This window comes from Perna viridis, chromosome 6, assembly GCF_037379345.1.
Source record: "Perna viridis isolate PV_CMFRI_1.1 ecotype Kerala chromosome 6, ASM3737934v1, whole genome shotgun sequence".
NCBI classification, from domain to species: Eukaryota; Metazoa; Mollusca; class Bivalvia; order Mytilida; family Mytilidae; genus Perna; species Perna viridis.
The window spans coordinates 31,425,951-31,443,974 of NC_142450.1; the positions used below are offsets into that span (position 1 = coordinate 31,425,951).

Sequence of the window (18,024 nt, forward strand, 5' to 3'; positions counted from 1 at the left end):
CCGAAGGCCATGTGAGCTACTGCCACCACTTTGCGTCCGTCGTCGTCTGTCGTCAATGGGAATCATGAAAAGCATGCAAACCGTTACTAAAAATAGAACATAGGTCAGACAGCAGTTTTTCGCATATATCTCTAAAACCGTTAGGTTTAGATAAATTCTGGCACAGGTAAAAATGTTCAGCATGATGAGATCTACTTGTGGTCAAATATTCGTTTTAATCCGTTAAGCCATTTTGGAATTATGACCTTTTTTATGTTTTTTTGCTATTTTTCATGTTGTTCCTTTCAAAAATCTTCTCCTCTGAAACTACTTGACCAATGGAAACCAAACTTGGTACAAATGTTATTGGGGTATCCTCCATAGAACTGATGTGGGGATTTTTGATCCGTCGAAAAACATGGCCGCTGTTACTAAAAATAGAACATAGTGGCCAGACAGTGGGTTTTTGCATATATCTCCAAAACCGTTAAGTTCAGATAAATTCTGGCACAGGTAAAAGTGTTCAGCATGATGAGATCTATCATTGGTCAAATTTCGGTTTTAATACGTTGAGCCATGTTTGAGTTATTGCCCTTTTTCAACGATTTTTGCTATTTTTAATGTTATTTTTCTCCTCTGACATTATTTGTTCAATTGGAAACAGACTTGGTATGAATGTTCATTGATGTATTCTGCATAGAACAAATGTAGGGATTTTTGATCCGTCGAAAGACATGGCCACTGTTACTAAAAAAGGAACATAGGGGTCAGACAGTAGTTTTACGCATATATCTCCAAAACCGTTAGTTTAGCCAAATTCTTTCAATATCTGAAATGATCCTTATTATTAGGACTACAAAAATCTTCGGGGAACAAAGTTGTCAGACGACTCCTTGTAAGAGTTATTGCCCTTGCCCTTTATTTTTTTTTTTTTTAGTTTTCAGTCAATATCTTGAAAACTATAATAGATCAAAAGAAACTTTTAATTGTTGAAATGATTCTTATGATAAGTCCTACCAAAGACTTCTGGAGTCAAACTTGTTGTACAACTTCATGTTAAATTTATTGCCTTTGAAAGGCAAAATTCAACCAGGTGAGCAATCCAGGCTCCTGTGATCCTCTTGTTATACTTACCATCGACTGGATCACGAAACAGCCACTGAACAAACACAAACTGGTATCCAGTGGACACTCTGGAAGAAATTAGATGATCTCGAATTTGTCGACAACCTGGCATTACTTTCCCCACTCACAACATCAGATGCAGACCAAAACCAACAAAGTAGCAGACATTTCATCAAAGTTTGGATTAAACATCAACAGAAAGAAGACCAAGCTCCTCCGAACAAACATAACAAATGAAGACGCCATCAGAATACACGGAGAGCCAATAGATGTAAAGTCCATTACCTACCTTGGTAGCATAGTCGATGACCATGGTGGTACAGATGCAAATGTAAAAGCAAGAATAGGCAAAGCAAGAGCAGACTTTATCAAACTGCGAAACATGTGGAACACATAAGATATCGGGTAGAGGACAAAGATTAAGCTCTTCAACAGCAATGTCAAGGCGGTTTTGTTGAATGGGGCAGAAACATGGCGAATAACAGTTAGAACATTGGCGAAGATTCAGACATTTATTAACACCTGTCTAAGACGTATCATCCATTTACACTGACCAGAAACTATCAGCAACTCAGACCTGTGGGAGACGACAAATCAGCTACCTGCAGACCAAGAACTTATGCAGAGACGCTGGAGATGGATAAGTCACAAACTACGGAAACCACCAACCGGTGTAACAAGGCAAGCCCTGACCTGGAATCCCCAAGGAAAACGAAAAAGGTGTAGACCCAGGAACACCTGGAAAAGGGACTTAGAGGCAGATATGAAAGAGATGGGGAAGAACTGGACAGAAATAGAAAGAGCAGCCCAGAACAGCGATGGCTAGAGAAGACTTGTTGGTGGCATATGCCCCCGTATTGGTAACAGACGAAAGTAAGTAAAGTATGAAATAACATTAATTGATTGATTGATTGGTTGTTTTTATGTCCACCATTTTATCAAGATTTACGAAGTATGACACATAAACCAATTTAACTATAACATATATACACCACTCAAGAAAAAACAAAAACAACTCTAAAAAGAGTGAATTGTGGGCAGAATAAAATCAAGTACCTAACGACCAAAATCAAATTTGTTATGAAGTACGACAACATGGAAATCATTGTACATTTTAAACAAATGATAATCTATACAGTACATCATTTTCTTCCATGTATCTGAATTAAGTTCGTTAACAAAGTCGGTAACGCCAACAAAGATAGTGATAAGAAGGTCATCTTCGTTTTATTCGTTTCTTTTATTGACAAGTTTTTCACAATGAAGAATTAAATGGTCCAGAATATTTCATGGTACGATCACGGATTGCTGCTTGGTTTTATGGAGGGTTTCTCAGGTTCTACTATATAGATAGGCCACTGCAGATAACTTTAAGACAATTTGTGGAAATAAAGCTAAATTCAGATACGTAAACAAGCAAATCCAATTTTTCCTGTAAAAAGTATATATTATTCGAAACCTTACATTGTGGAGATCCATGAAAAAAATACATATTATTTTTTATTTTGTCATGAAAATCTGTAGTCATGGTAACCTAATTAATAACCTAATTTTTTAGTTTTTATAACAAATTTGGGGTGCTTTCCCTAAATTAATTGTAAAATAAACAGGTTTTCTAAAATATCAGATACTTTAAAACTGCCAGAAAAAATTATCGGGCATGGTATTATTGTAAAAAAAACAAATAAAAAGTGTAGCTTTTTCTGCTCATTTGTTCATGATTTTAATTCTTGAAGTTCATGCAAAATTTAGCATTTATGAAAAGCAGGCAGTTGGTGCAGGGAAGAGAACCCAATCCGGTGAGGACCTGAATATTTCCGGATTGCTTAAAGCATGCATTTCCACCTCTTTACTTTCACAAGTATTGCATCTATTTATGTACGAATGCTCTACTATCAACAGTTAATAAGTTTCACCTTTTATTTTTAAGTTTTACAAAATTAGACCGGGTCAGTTTTGTGTACGGAACATTGTCCGAATTTCCTCTGACCCTGCAACCCTCCTCTTTTTTTATTTGGATATTGATATGTCGGGTTGGGGTCAGAACGATGTGCCATACAAAAAGTTGGAGATTTAGCGATACCGCGGAGTACCGCCCTTCAACCGCTTGTAACGACTTTCAAGTTGAAATTGTGCATGTCACACCTTCCAAGTTCGATTCCGGAATCATTTTCCTGTATGCTGATACCAAATTTGCTACAAAAATTACATTTATTATTGAAGTTTCGATAATTTTCCACGAGAGACCCTGTTTTGTTGACATTTTGAACCGTAATAGAGAGTAGGCGGAGTTTGTTACTTTTGGAACGGAAGGGTAGCAAACACGTAATTTTTCAGCGGAATTTTGAAATATTCTGTTAGATTCCGGTTTTAAAAATCGTTTCTGCTCCGTTCGATTCTAAAGGTAAACAAGCTCCGCCTACTATTCATAGTACGATTACATGTTGCTGCCAGTTCTCATTAAAGGTTACATAGTAAGATCACGTGTTGCCGCTTGGTTTTATATAGGGCTTCATAGTATGATCACGGATTGCTGCTTGTTTTTATTTAGGGTTTCATAGTATGATCACGGGTTGCTACTTGTTTTTATCTAGGGTCTAATAGTCATAGTACAATCACGGGTTGCTACTAGTTCTAAATATATCTAGTTATGAAATAACATACACTTTCTTAAAAACATGTCCAAATCGATTTATCATTACACCAGAACACAGACTGGCATCATTCTGATAAAATTGTATTATCAAATTTACTATGCGCATTAATCCTGCATATTTGTTTTTTTTATTGTATTTATAAAAGAACCTGAGAATAAGCGACAGTTCAAAATATGTACATTAGGATATAAATAAATAATGATGATTATTGCCATTTGAACACTAACAGTGGCTTAGAGAAATTTACGCAATCAATAACTCAACGTGATAAAAAGAAAAATGTATTTCAAAGAATGAAGGTAACAAATGATGAAAAAAATGACGAAATGAAATGAAATAAAAAAAAGAATTCTTTATCGAAACCACTATTAAGAAAAAACCAAAATTACAGACGAATTAAAAATTAATTATATGAAAAGAAAAGCCATCGCATTTTTTGAAACGTACATTTTAACATTTTATTCGTACATTAGTTATTTTTGTCTAATTAAATAACACTAACAATAAAGTTGAAAACGATAGCACTTTCCGTGTATCCGTTACACCCTTCATTTCATAGCACTTTCCGTATATCCGTTACATCCTTTATTTCGTGCATTATGAAGCTAGAACATCGTTGCTTCTAGGAGATAATTCGAATGTCTTTCTGGATATAAACCACTAAAATCCCCCCAAAAAATCTTTCGCAACACAGTGTTAGCCAATCATTTGCACGATATGAGTGACGTTGACAATCAGCTGACTGTTCGTATACTTGGTTTAATTTTCGTTTTCGTGCTAACATATATACTCAATACTGATAGACCCGGTTTGCCCTCATATGTGTAATACATGACGGACTGAGGTGTTTTTACGTCCTTGGCTACGGTTTGTTGTCTTTCACGGACGGTGTAAAGCATCAAAGCGTTTACATAGTCCCCGGGCATAGTCAAACCCGTGAATGTGGGTCATTGTGTATTCGGGGAAATGAGTTGTCATGTGACCCCTCTTTTCTGGAACTCAACCTTATTCAAATATCTTTATTTGCCCCTGGGTACACTTTGTAAGTGATAAAAGACAAGGCATCACATGATATGAGCAGATTGTTATTCAGCTAAAACAACATCAACATCTACGAAACAGAAGAATTGTGCATTTAGTTTATGCAAGAATGGACCAGTTTATTGCCCGTGTAAAAATACACAAGGATCAGGTTAGTAATGCTTTACACTCCCTACTTAGTTCTTGACCATGTGGCTATGCCAAATATGTTTCCTTGTAAGTGTAAGTTATGATAAACAGACTATGCAAGGCTTCAATAATTTCACACATTTAAACCGAAATTGTATGGCACTTATCGGCCACAAATTGAATAGTAATTGGTTGATTAACTATGTTAATCGAATACCGTACTTATCGGCCCTAGATGATTTGATCGATGATTTCGAACAAGTGATCGATAGATTGTTATCGGTTAACAAAGTTTCTAGCTTTTATAACAGTCATGAACAATTAAAAAATATACTTCTTGTCCATATTATTTAAATGCAATGAACTCACCAAACAAACAGCTAACAGTAACGCATGCTATGGTATATGTAATGGTTTAGGAAGATGTTAATGACTGTTTGTTAAATTCATCCAACAATGCCCTAATTATAAGAAGGTGATTAACGCGATTTATGTCACTACCTACCTTTTGATCTTACAAGAACGTTTTGTATAAGACGCAAAAGAACAGTCATATGCATTTAGCTTAAATTTGTCTTACAAATTACATATTTTACAGTCCTTGTTTTTCGGAATTCCACTACGAATACTTTCTCCTCTACCAATGGTGGGTACTCGACTGAAATACCCCTTGTTCTTTTCAATAATACACGTAATGTGAATTGGTTCTGTGTAGAATACCTCAATTCTGAAGCCCGAACTCGAGTAAACGTTCACTTCGTAAAAGTCCTCGCTTATTTCATTTAAATAGATAAAAGGATTTTCCAAAATGTTCAATTGTAGAAGGCGTTCTTTACAGAAATCATCAGTGGGTGACCTCTTTGGGGTCAATACCACTGTTACATAATGTACGTTGTAATGACAGTAGAAATCGGCAAAGTAAAGGTTAAGATTTGGAGTAAATAAAACATTGGCTTCAATGTGCAGACGAACAGGTCCATATAAAGAATTGGGAAATGGTTTCATGGTATGAAACTCCACTGCTGTGCTGAAAAACAACCCATCTATTCGGCCGTTGATAACAGAACAAGGGTCACCATTGTGGTCTTTCTTGTACGGCTTCATTACTCCGCCATGGTACTCGTTTATGGAAGCAAAATACATGTCCGATTTATTCCTGTACAGATATTCAATTGCACAAAATGTACCATTCAAATTCTCCATGAAGTTCGTTGTCTTTTTCATGAGCTTCTTGTACTCGACATGAGTAAAACCTGTAATATGAATTAAGTGTGTAATAAATGTTGCTTTGTGGTAATGATCCACTGTCTTGTTCATAGGGATATTTTATTTCTAAACTTTCATTTTTTTTCTCAAAATATGTTGTCAATATGACAAAAACTTGACTTTATACTTTAATACAACAAACAACTGACAAGTTCAAGCTTTTGAACAGGGTTGTTGTACAAGTAGACTGGCCATGCTTACCCTACCGGTGCACCTGGTCCATGCTCTCAGTTTTTAGTGACCGAGTTTATCATCTATTTTTGTTGTTTTGTACGCATTATTTTTTGTTATTTTATGTTCTTTGTTGTGTGTGTTTTCTACGTCTTGTATTTGTCCCTGGATTATATTAATTATATTTCCTTTAGAATCGTGGATCCCTTGATTGCTCCTTAATCAGAATGAAAAATTAAATCAGAATCATCATTCCTGAAGTATTTCATAACATTGGACCTGAAACAGGCCTAATCGTCACTACCCTTTTCATTTGAAGTCAAAGCCATAATTTTGTTTTGCAATTGTAAGACATTGAATATCTTTCAAATACATGTACTTTTAAGACAACATCAAACATGTTCATAGCATTTTTGTGCAGTTGCTAGACCTTGAACATGTATAACATTCCTTGACAATTAATAGTATATCACAACTGTTCGTAGCATAGTAAACAAATAAGATTCTTTCATACGTAGTCCAGCATATAGCATAAACTAGTGATTCTTATAAAGAATGGCTCTTTTGGCAGTGCAGCATAACCACCCTCTTACATTAAAGGGATGGTTAAGGTCTTATTAAACTAGCTTAACCCCATCACAGGTTTTATGCGCAGTTAGAAGATGTTGGTCAGTAATGCGTCTTTGTATCATTATATTACTTTTTAGCATAATTATGAGGAATTGCCATCGTTCTGTTACCATGACTTTTGTTACTTTTGTTGTCTGAGCCTTTCATATACATGTATATGTCCCGTGCAGGTCCGGGTGTCAAAAGCATTGGCCTGCAGCAGCGCTAAGCTTGTCGTAAGAGGCGACTAAATAGTGCTCAGAACCTTAGCCGGGGGCTAGGGCGCTCTTTTCACAGAGCAACTGGGTTGTCTGTCCCAGGTGGTGGAATGGGGTACCCCTGGCATAGTATATGCTGGGGTTGTCAGGCTATAATACGGAAAACCTGATCACAAACCATAGTGATGCTCCGTGTTGGGAAAGACGCCACGTTCCTCGCACGTTAATGAACCTTGCTGTGGTATTCGATAGGAGTCGGAACCTCTGCGCTCCGCCTCAAGAGGCTGAATTGCCCGACCCTACCCACTTCCCCGGTTTCCAGTGGCAATCAATTTTTTTTTTATCCCATTATCCTTGTGCCCCATCCCATTTTTCATTTTATCATTATTTCATGTTCATTTTATCATCCATTTCATGGTCATCGCCTGAATATAGCTGAAATATTGCTGCTCGGGCGATAAACACCAACAATCAATCAATCAACCTTTCATATATAGCTTGCAATTGCTTAAAGTTGTGTTTATACTTGTTGAAAACCTGAGGATGATGTCTAAAGATATTTGCTCCTTTGAAATTTAAGTTGTACGCTGGTGCATTTTTTTTTTTTTTTTTTTTTTTTTTTTTTGCGTTTCACCAAATCCGTTCCTTTTCCACTTTAACTGTTTAAAACATACTTTATTTCTTCATTGCATTCCCAGAACTTTTCATGCACACCCAAACTATCCAAACCGTACTTTTACTGCCAATAGTCTATAAATTAATAATACCTAGCATACCTTAACCGTTCATAGCATAGGCTTGATCATGATTGTACATATTACATGTAAGTGATAATTAACTGTCCATAGCATATGACTGATCATGATTGTTCATGTTATACGATAATTAACTGTTCATAGCACACCTCAACTGCTCAATATAACGAGAATAGGTATGGTGAATATGTCAAAGAGACAACAACCCCATCGGGATGAAAATGTCAGCCTAAGGCCACCTATTGGTCTTCATTGAGCGATGATAAAACCGAAACCCTCACACCCCAGGGCAGGCTGCAACTGGCCCCAAAACATCTTTATACACAGGTAAAGCAAAAAAGTTGCTCCTATATACTCCAGTAACATAAAAATAAACTTAAGATGAAAAAGTAACAAGAAATACAGAGGCCAGAAATTGCTGACTTGGGACAGGCGCAAAAATGCGGTGGGGTTTAAGTACTTTGGCGCGATCACACCCGCTTTAAACTTTTAAACAATTAAACACACCTAAAATCAGTTAAAGAAACGATTGAGCCCCTTGTTACATCGATAATATAGAAACTGAATACAATTACACAAACTAAGGACTACTGGCAGTTAACTGACTTGACAGCTCCATAACTATTTTATCTATTCGCAGCAAATCACATTTGTCCGAGGGCGAAGATGCCGACATTAACATGATATTGATTTACCAATTTATATTTCTGTCCTGTTAATTTTCACTTGGAAAATTTTTTTGATTGGGACAAATATACAACCTAAATTTTGTCTTTCCATACTTTAGTTAGACTAATGTATGGCATTCTTACTTGAAAAATAAAGCTTTTTAATATGGACAAGTACTCCTCCTTATTATTTTTACCATCGCTTTTTGTTTTACCATTAAATTTAGATCGATGTGCGGCTCTTGAAGACTTGAATATTTGCCATATTAGTAGTTTCTTATAGACAAAAATGGCTTAGATTTTACATTATTCAGACGTAAACTTACATGATTTAAAAGTTGTTATTTTTGAATTCATTTCATTTCCTACTATTTCCAACGAATCGTTTTCGTACAAGACGAACCCAGAAACTACTTTTAATCTATATAATGTAGCAGGTGTCAGATCAAACGGTAATGTGTAGTCGAGTTTTCTTGAGGTCACGATAAAGAAAGAAATGGTGGCATCCTGTAGAAAAATAATCCAAATTTTGTTAACTTCTGACGTTTGTTTCCCTCTCAGCGTGTAAGTTGATAATGGTGTGTGGTCTATTTCAATCTCCCATTTATCCTGAAAAATTCAATTCAAACTCTGAGGCTTGTTTTTCGCAAATAACTCTACAAATACAAATACTCTGAAAACAGATAAAAGGGGTTTGTTTATTTATATTTGAACTGAATCTAATATTTAAAGGAAATTCAATATTTATTATCATGTATTTCATTAATTATTTTCGACAGGCAAAATCCTCATAAATATAAATCGCAGGTTACCCAGATGATACCAGAATTTTATATGCCCCTTTTATTAAAAGCCAAAGTTGTTCATAATTTTATTTCAGATGCTTTACTTTAAAATACCTTTACCATTTATAGCATATCATACCTGTTCATACATATTTTTTTGCAGTTGCTACACCTTGAATATGTATAACATACATATAAAATTAAGGATGTTCGCTGGTCATGTTCAGCCATTTTTGTCAGATTTTGGGACTCATCTGATTTTATCCATTTCATAACATTATTTTTTTTTGCCAATTGACCCCCACTTTTCTTTTCAAAATTTCATCAAACACACCTTAAACTGTCATTTTGGATTTTTTTTTTATGAAATCCTTGTCATTTCTTTAGTGTTTTAATAGATAAAACCTACTAAAATGAAATCTATGGGACATCTAGAGAAATCCTTTTCCTGCCTAATTTTCTTTAACAGTATACAAGCGACATACATAAAACGCTATGAACTTTGTGTTGACGTTCTCGCTTTGCGTGCAAATACGGACGTCACTATTAACGATGTTGACAACCCTATCGTCGAAAACTCTTCGATTGAACCATCCAGACGTGTATAAAACGTCTGTTTTATTAACAAATATTCAACCTTAAACATGATAAATATGCGTCCGAAATCCTGTAGTGCTGACTGGCATCCCAACAGCTATTGTGTTAATTGCATGCATTTTCGGGGATTTGATACACCGCATCTACCTCAAAGAACTTGAGATAAGGGATACTACAGACACTGTGAAGTCAGCCTCACATCTTGACTTACACATAGAAATCAATGGTAAAAGAAAACTATTGACCAAACTTTACGACAATCGTGATGACTTTTCATTCAGAATTGTCAACTTTCCTTTCATTTGTGACAACTCATACGTTATGCCAGAGCTTGCCGTAACTACGCAGACTTTTTGTATCATGCAAGACTTCTTACAATTAGGCTTCTGGAACAGGGTCATGTTGCATCAAAATTGAAGTCATCACTACAGAAGTTTTATGGTTGTCATCATGAACTCGTGGATCGTTCCGGTGTATCCATCTGCACCATGAAAACGGATTTGTTTAACGTGTCATATTTTCCTCTCCTCTTTCGTCTAACTCGGACTTGACTTCTAAGAGCAACTCGGCGGGTGTACCTGGTCCATGCTCCCAGTTTTCAGTGGAGTACGAGTTGCTCATTTTTTTTGCTACTTTGTATTTGCAATTTTGATTACTTTAAGTTCTTTGTTGTGATTGTCTGTTTTCCATGCCTGGTATTTCTCCCTGGATTACATTCTTTTGATATCCGCTAGAATCTTGGTTCCATTGATTACTCTTTCGATATTTAAGGATTCCAAATATATCCATACTCTTTTTTAGAAAAAAAAATTATTTTTACCTATTATTGCACATATCCTGTTGGTCCCCTTGATTACTCTGTCCTTGTTTTCAGAAATTTACTAACAAAACATTATTTGGAAATATTTGGGTAAACAATCCTATTTTTAAATGAAAAAAGGCAGATTTTCTTTACTACTATTTCTTTTCAAATGTAATTGCCAGGTTAAATAGTTGAGTAAGAAGGAAATATACACTTTGAAATTAAATTAAAATGGAAAACGCGTTTATCACTCATCCAAAAATAATCCTCATTTAATGCATGCCCGTATGATACAACATGACCTTTAAGATCAGTTTACTCTCACGCACATGATAGGGAATACTTTGAACGCAGGAGAATATTTCGGTCCACGACTGAGAAATGTTCACCATAAACGTACATTTTTATCATTATATCTTTCTTCAGATTATGAATGTGAAAAGGGGTCTATGAAATGTGCAGATGGAACTCAATGTGTTCAAAAACACTGGCTCTGTAATGGGTGTCCAAGCTGTAATGATAGCTCAGACGAGAATACCACACTATGTCAAGGTAAAATGAATGAACTAATAACTAATTTGAAGATCTTCGCGATCACTTCACATTTTGAAAAATTCCAATTTTCGTTTGATTTTCTTTACCAACATCGATTCATCCTTTGGTCTTGTCTTTATTATCACTGCCAACACGTAATGACAGAATCTGCCAAAGTTATATGGATTTTCATACAATACTAACCTTCTTAGAAACAAGTTTTTGGAACAAGGCTATGTGATGTGAAAAAAAATATATGTAAAGTATTTTCAATTGCATATTAACTAAAGCCATTTTATCTCTCAGATAGTGTTTTGGTTCTTTAAATTTTCATTTTAGTTAAATGATAAGTACAGCTAGTCAGTCCACTGAGTGACTCAATTTTTTTATGTCGGGTATCTTGTTTACCAAAAGCATCCTCAGGTGTCTGTAGTATGTCGCATTTTTTCGCTTTTTTCACTATGACTGTTCAGTGTTTTGGTAATTTTTTTAGTATTGAAGCGAGATTATTAGTGAAAAGTGATGGAAAGTTCAACGAGTACTGGGTAGGGTTATGCATTTGTAATCGAAGTATATAGACACAAAGTGCAAGAAATTGTTCTGTTGATTGCACGTTGGCACATCGGATCTTGATCGTATTCGTTACTGTATTATATGTAAAATGTGAATCTATATTTTGTTCAATACAAAAAAAAAAAAATAATTAGAACCAGTATGGTTCTGTCTAAATACCAGTCAGGGGGTGATTCATCGCCTCTCAAGATAATCAACAAAACTGTTCAAAACATTTTGTCATTTCATAACAACTACTTTTCCACTGTCCATTTCCTTGCCTCTGGTATATATCGTGAAATATTTTTGACTGGTTATTATGTAACAATTCTGGTGGGGGGATTTTCCATACTTTTCTGTATTAGAACGTAACAAAATTTTAATATCTCAGGTGGACAACTTCCATTTGCACTTTTATTTTTTACTACAGTTTTTTTGAGGCCTACTGAAGGATTTCCAATAAAAATTAGAAAAATACATGAAACACTAATCATAAGCTACTGTCTGGTTTTAAGAGTAATCAAGAGTAATCAAGGGAACCAAGGTTATAGGGTAATCAAAAGAATGCAATCCAGGGACAAAGACTAGACATGAAAAACAGACATAAAGTAACTAAAATCATACATACAAAGTAACAAAAGTAAATAAGCAACTCGAACTCCACTAAAAACTTGGAGCATGGACCAGGTGTACTGGTAGGGTAAGCGTCCTCTGCTTTTCTAGAAACACCGGCCGAGTTGCTCATAAAAAGTCAAGTCCGGGGTAGACAAACGAGGAAAGGAAAACTATGACCCGTTGGAAGAGGAAACCAAGATTCTAGCGGATATAAAAAAAATGTAATCCAGGGACAAAGACCAGACATGGAAAACTAACATACACAACAAACAACATAGCATAACCACAACAATATATACAAAGTAACAAGAATAAATGAGCAACTCGGACTCCACTAAAACCCAGAACAATGGACCAGGTGCACCGGTAGGGTAAGCGTCCCCTTCTTTTCTAGAAATACCTACCGAGTTGCTCATTAAAAGTAGAGTCCAGGGTAGACAAAAGAGGAAAGGAAAATATGACACGTTGAACAAATCATGTTGCAGATGGATACACCATAACGATCCACGAGTTCATGATGACAACCATAAAACTTCTGTAATGATGACTTCAATCTTGTAGCAACAATACGTTCCAGGATCTTAGTTGTAAGAAGTCTGGCGCGATACAAAACGTCTACGTAGTTACGATGATCTCTAGCATGACGTATGGGTTGTGAAAGTGCAGTAGGAAACATGGAAACAAATAATCAAGAAATCTGATACCGAAACACTGAAAGTGGCTAAGGTTGAATTATTACACAATGTAAAAAGACTAATCAGAGACTAATGGCGACACAAGTGAACAAATGAATCATTAAAGCAACTGTAACATTCGAAATTCCATTTGGAAGGAAGATGGAACACAAATGTTTTGCAAGAATTTTCCAACCATAACTTTGAAGTAATGCAGTTTACAGCAAAACTTAAGATAAGTGGAGAATCGGAAGCAGTTTGTAAAGTGACGCTAAAAATTTCAGACTATCAACCAAAAAATCAAGACCAAACACATGAAACCATTTCTCGGGATATTTTCAAGCATTGAGACAGAGCATAGTAGATTAACAGGGAGATATAACAAGCATATTGAACATTCCATTGAACAATGAGATGATCATTCTTATTAGTATTACTAATTTACTTTAATTCCTTTTGATATTTTATTAATTTGATGATGTATTATTCCCTAATTTACAAAAAAAAAACATGAATATTACACCTTAACATTGGAATCACTTTTAATTTGACAGTTTTTTATAGCTCAAAGTATGCCCGGATGCAGCTTAATAAATAATTTAGATCATTTGTTGTTTCCTATTTATAATCAGTTTCCCTGATATATTAGTGCGGATTCGATATGATTAACTTCGTGGATCTTTCAGAACTGCAGGGGTATTTATTTTGTTTATTGGATTTATGCGTCAATAATAAACACACTGAAAACTAAACAAAATACAAAATTTGTTGAAGAGAGCAATACAATAATTTTTATACATCGGATGTTATACTATATGTATTAAATTAAGCAAAACTAAAAGCTAAGGCACAACATGAAAGAACAAATTATCTAACAGAGAATATTTCCCCCATATATGATTCACACTATTGAAGCGGCGTATTGAAACATTTTTCTTTCATTTTCAGTGACGACTTGTCCAAACGGTTTTGTTAAATGTAGAGATGGACTGCAATGCATTAGGTCGAAAACCATGTGTTCTACATTTGGAATTTCTGGTGACATCTGTAAAGACAAATCGGATAACAACGAGGAATACTGCCGTGATACTGTCATTATTTAGACATAATAACTTAACGTGCAACTTTACATCCGCCTCGCATGGTGGCCGTCCGGCTGTCAACAACATTTTTGTTACATTTTTCTTTGCAACTACTTTTTATTTTAAAAGGCATGCCATATCGCGAAATGCAATTTCGACATCACAAACCCTCTTGTTTGACGACTTTGTATTTGGGCGGGGAGCGGAGGTATTCTTTGGTAAGATGTCGTCACAATTTTCTAGTTTTCAGTTTTGATTTCACCTTCTTTAGATTATAATTGTCCACCTAGTATGATCAAATGTAGAAATGGATTCCAGTGTGTTCATGAGTATGAGTTGTGTAACGGATATAAAGATGTACTGATGACAGTGATGAAGATGAAGCAATGTGTAGAGGTATTAGCTACGTCGATTCAATTTATATTACAAGTATTTCTAAAATCCATAGTCAATTTCGTTTGTTGTTTTCGTTATAATAAAAGTATTTTAGTAATTTAAATATTTTTTTTAATAAAGAACATTATTCCTGATTTTACATCTTATTTACTAAGATATATAATGTTTTCAGTGAGCGCCTTCTAAGATGTCTTTTATTTAATTAAGATTTTCCATTTGCAGTTTCAGAGATAAAATGTTCACCAGGATATATTAAGTGCAAAGATGGCTTGCAATGTGTAAAAGCAGACAACATATTTTCAGATGTATTCTTCCGTCCATGTGGAGATGGAGGTATGGCAGGCGAACAATTTTGTCGAGATATATACTTATGGTGTACTTTGGTTACCACTTGTCATTTTACACATTCATTTTAAGCTCAGCTGATATGTTAATTGCCAGATCCTTTTCCTAGTCGGCTTCATCATAACCACGAATTAAAAGTTAAAACTTTGTATATAACAGGTGCAAGACGAAGGTGTAGATTAATACTTCCACCATTTAATCCCATTTAGTTTCCTCTACACATAAAGGAATCAATCCCGTTCTAAAAGCTAATCAGTTGTATTCATGTACAATTTCCGGATACATAAACAAAGAAGACAAAGAAAAACAACATTTTGTGCAAAAACTGAAGCCATAACTAAGTTCAATTGGAACGCATTGTTTAAATTGTATGATTACATTGCTACTTGTTTATTTTCAGGGTTACATTTTACCATCACGCAAGGCTATTTCTCTGTAGGGTTGCATGGTGTGAACTCCAGTTTCTGCCAGTTTAATTTACATTGTGTCATCACGGGTGTCTGCTTGTTTTTTAAAGGATTACATTGGACAATCATGGGTTGCTGCTAGTTTCTTTGTAGGGTTACAGTAAGATAACTTATGTTTGTTGGGTTCTGTGTATAGTATACAGCATGATCATGGGGTGCTGTAAGTGCTTTGTATGGTATACTGTACAATCACGATTTGTGGGTGCTCTTAGTTTCTTTGAAGGGTAACATTGCACTATAATTGATAAAATGAACATCGATCAAAATGGCTTTCAAAATTATCTTTATAGATTACGAGAGTACAGAAACTCATATATAATGCAGAGATGGCAAAAATGCTTTAACAAGTTCGAGGTATGTGATTTACTTTCGCAATGTGCAGATTATTCAGATAAAGACCCAGAGCTCTGTAAAGGTACAACAAAGGCACAGTAAATAATACATTTACCTCAAATTAATACGATTTATTTTTTGAGATTGGTGTTTAAAGTAGTTTTATCTAAACAAAACAAGTGGGAAGTGAACTTTTAAAATTTCCCTCTAAAGAAGATTTTTATATTCTAAGGCAAAGGTTGTTGTCACGAATAATTTCAATCAATAAAACCAAAAGTTTCAGGGCGTCACTTTCACGAATTACTGTCTCAAATAACGTATGCGCAGATATATTTCTAGAGATTTTTTATTGTCCTTTTCAGAGATGTATTTGAAAGTGGCAGTAGAATGGACATAACCTTACTCTATTTGAAGATTTGTCGTAATAGATTTCGCTTTCAACAACTCAATATGCCACGGTCAGATCCTCGGTTGACCCCTCTAAATCTTCAAATACAATACAGTAATTTCTAAATTTATCAAATTTTCCTTTTTAATTGATTTTTGGACAGATAGACAACCTGAGTAGGATACTTCGCCTGATATTCTTATTTTATTGTGTGTATGAAGCATGCATTGCTACGATTGGCTCACTTAACCATTTTAGCTAATAGATTGGTATTTTTTTTTCATTTCTTACTTAAACTGAATATCTCTGACGGCTTTTGTCTTACCAATAATTTGTCCCATTTTTAGTAAAAGCTGTTTAACATAACCATTGAACAAAACCATCGACTTATACACAAAATGCATAAAAAAATAAAACTATATTACCACTTGAGGGTCAGCGATCTGAGCAATTAATTTTGAATTTTCAATATTTGTCATTAAAAGACTAACTAACTAACTATAATATTCATGCTAACAGTCGAAGAATTTCTTTAGAACCAAGACCACTTATACAAAGAACATGAATATAAGCATTGTGTAAGACGATACGAAAGTTCAGTTGTAGGTCTTCGCTACGAATTAATGTTTAGTGTCCTAAACAATGGTTTGGGCTTTCAGAGATAGACTGTGGTCAGGGTGTTTTAAAATGCACAGACGGTACACAATGTATAAGACATGAGCATCTTTGTGACAGGAGAGTACATTGCATGGATAAATCAGACGAAAATGGTGTTCTTTATCAGTCTTAAGGTAAATTAAGCTTACTGTATGTGTGTTAACGGATGATGTTAAAGTGCCCTTCGATGATTTTTTTTTATCTAAACAAGATATTGCTAATGTCTTTATGTTTTATATTCATTGTTTCTTTTTCGAGGTTGAAGATGTTTCTTACCAGACTGTTTTCATATCAGGTTTTAATTCATATATGCTCAAAATTGATCTACTTGTTAAATGACATTCAAAGGTATGATAAATTAACTTACTAAATTTTGATATGGGGAAAAGGAGAAATATTTGCTTACAAAATTGTCTTTCAGACAAAACACTTTGAATCTGTAAAATTAATTGTCTGTCCACATAACTACCAAAACAAAAGTTGTCTTACTATACATTAGAGAGTAAAACTCAAAGATTAATCAAGGGAACCAATATTCGACTGAAAATCAAAATAGTGTATCCCAAAGTTAAAGACTAGACTAGACGCGATACAAAAAGCTCTGGCATAACGTATGAGTTATGAAAAGGAAAGTTGACAATTCTGAATGAAAAGAACTGAAACAGTCAAACAGGTAATTCGATAAACGATTTGAACTTTCTGTTAGCTTGCAAAATTCGAGTTTGTTAGAACTACACACATGTCAATCACTTCACGTGCAAACACTTCATGAGGTAACTCGTGTGCACAAGTTTTATAACTCGTGCGCACCATTCAAGTTTCTTAATAAATAGCTAACAGCCCTATTCCTTTAAATTTTAATTTAATTTTGTATATAACCCCTTTTATTAGTTTATATAATTATAGGGTAGGTCCTATGTTTGCACGTATATGAAAATGGGTGCCTATTCCAGAGTAACACTGATTATAGTGTGATTTAAGAGTAATCAAGGAAACCAACCTAACTCTAACCTACGGAGAGGAATCTGGAAGCGAAATTGTTTTCTAACACAAATGTTAAAGCTAAAAAACTGCAGGTATCAACTTGGAAGTGTCCGAGTAAATGTTTAAAAAGCAAATAAATGAGGCTAATTATCTTAAACGATACTCTTGATGATAAAAAAAAAGCTAAAGACGGTA

At 34.7% G+C, this 18,024-nt stretch overlaps 1 protein-coding gene across 1 annotated transcript; it reads right to left on the bottom strand.

Moving 5' to 3' along the window:
- Positions 1 to 896: 896 nt before the first annotated feature.
- On the bottom strand, positions 897 to 9,233 carry LOC148614553 (phytanoyl-CoA hydroxylase interacting protein-like; the record flags this gene model as incomplete). The annotated part of the gene is made up of 2 exons (XM_088590453.1): positions 897 to 6,184; positions 8,945 to 9,233. Coding segments are annotated over 2 exons (966 nt in total), but the record flags the coding sequence as incomplete, so codon positions are not given.
- Between the last annotated feature and the right edge of the window lie 8,791 nt (positions 9,234 to 18,024).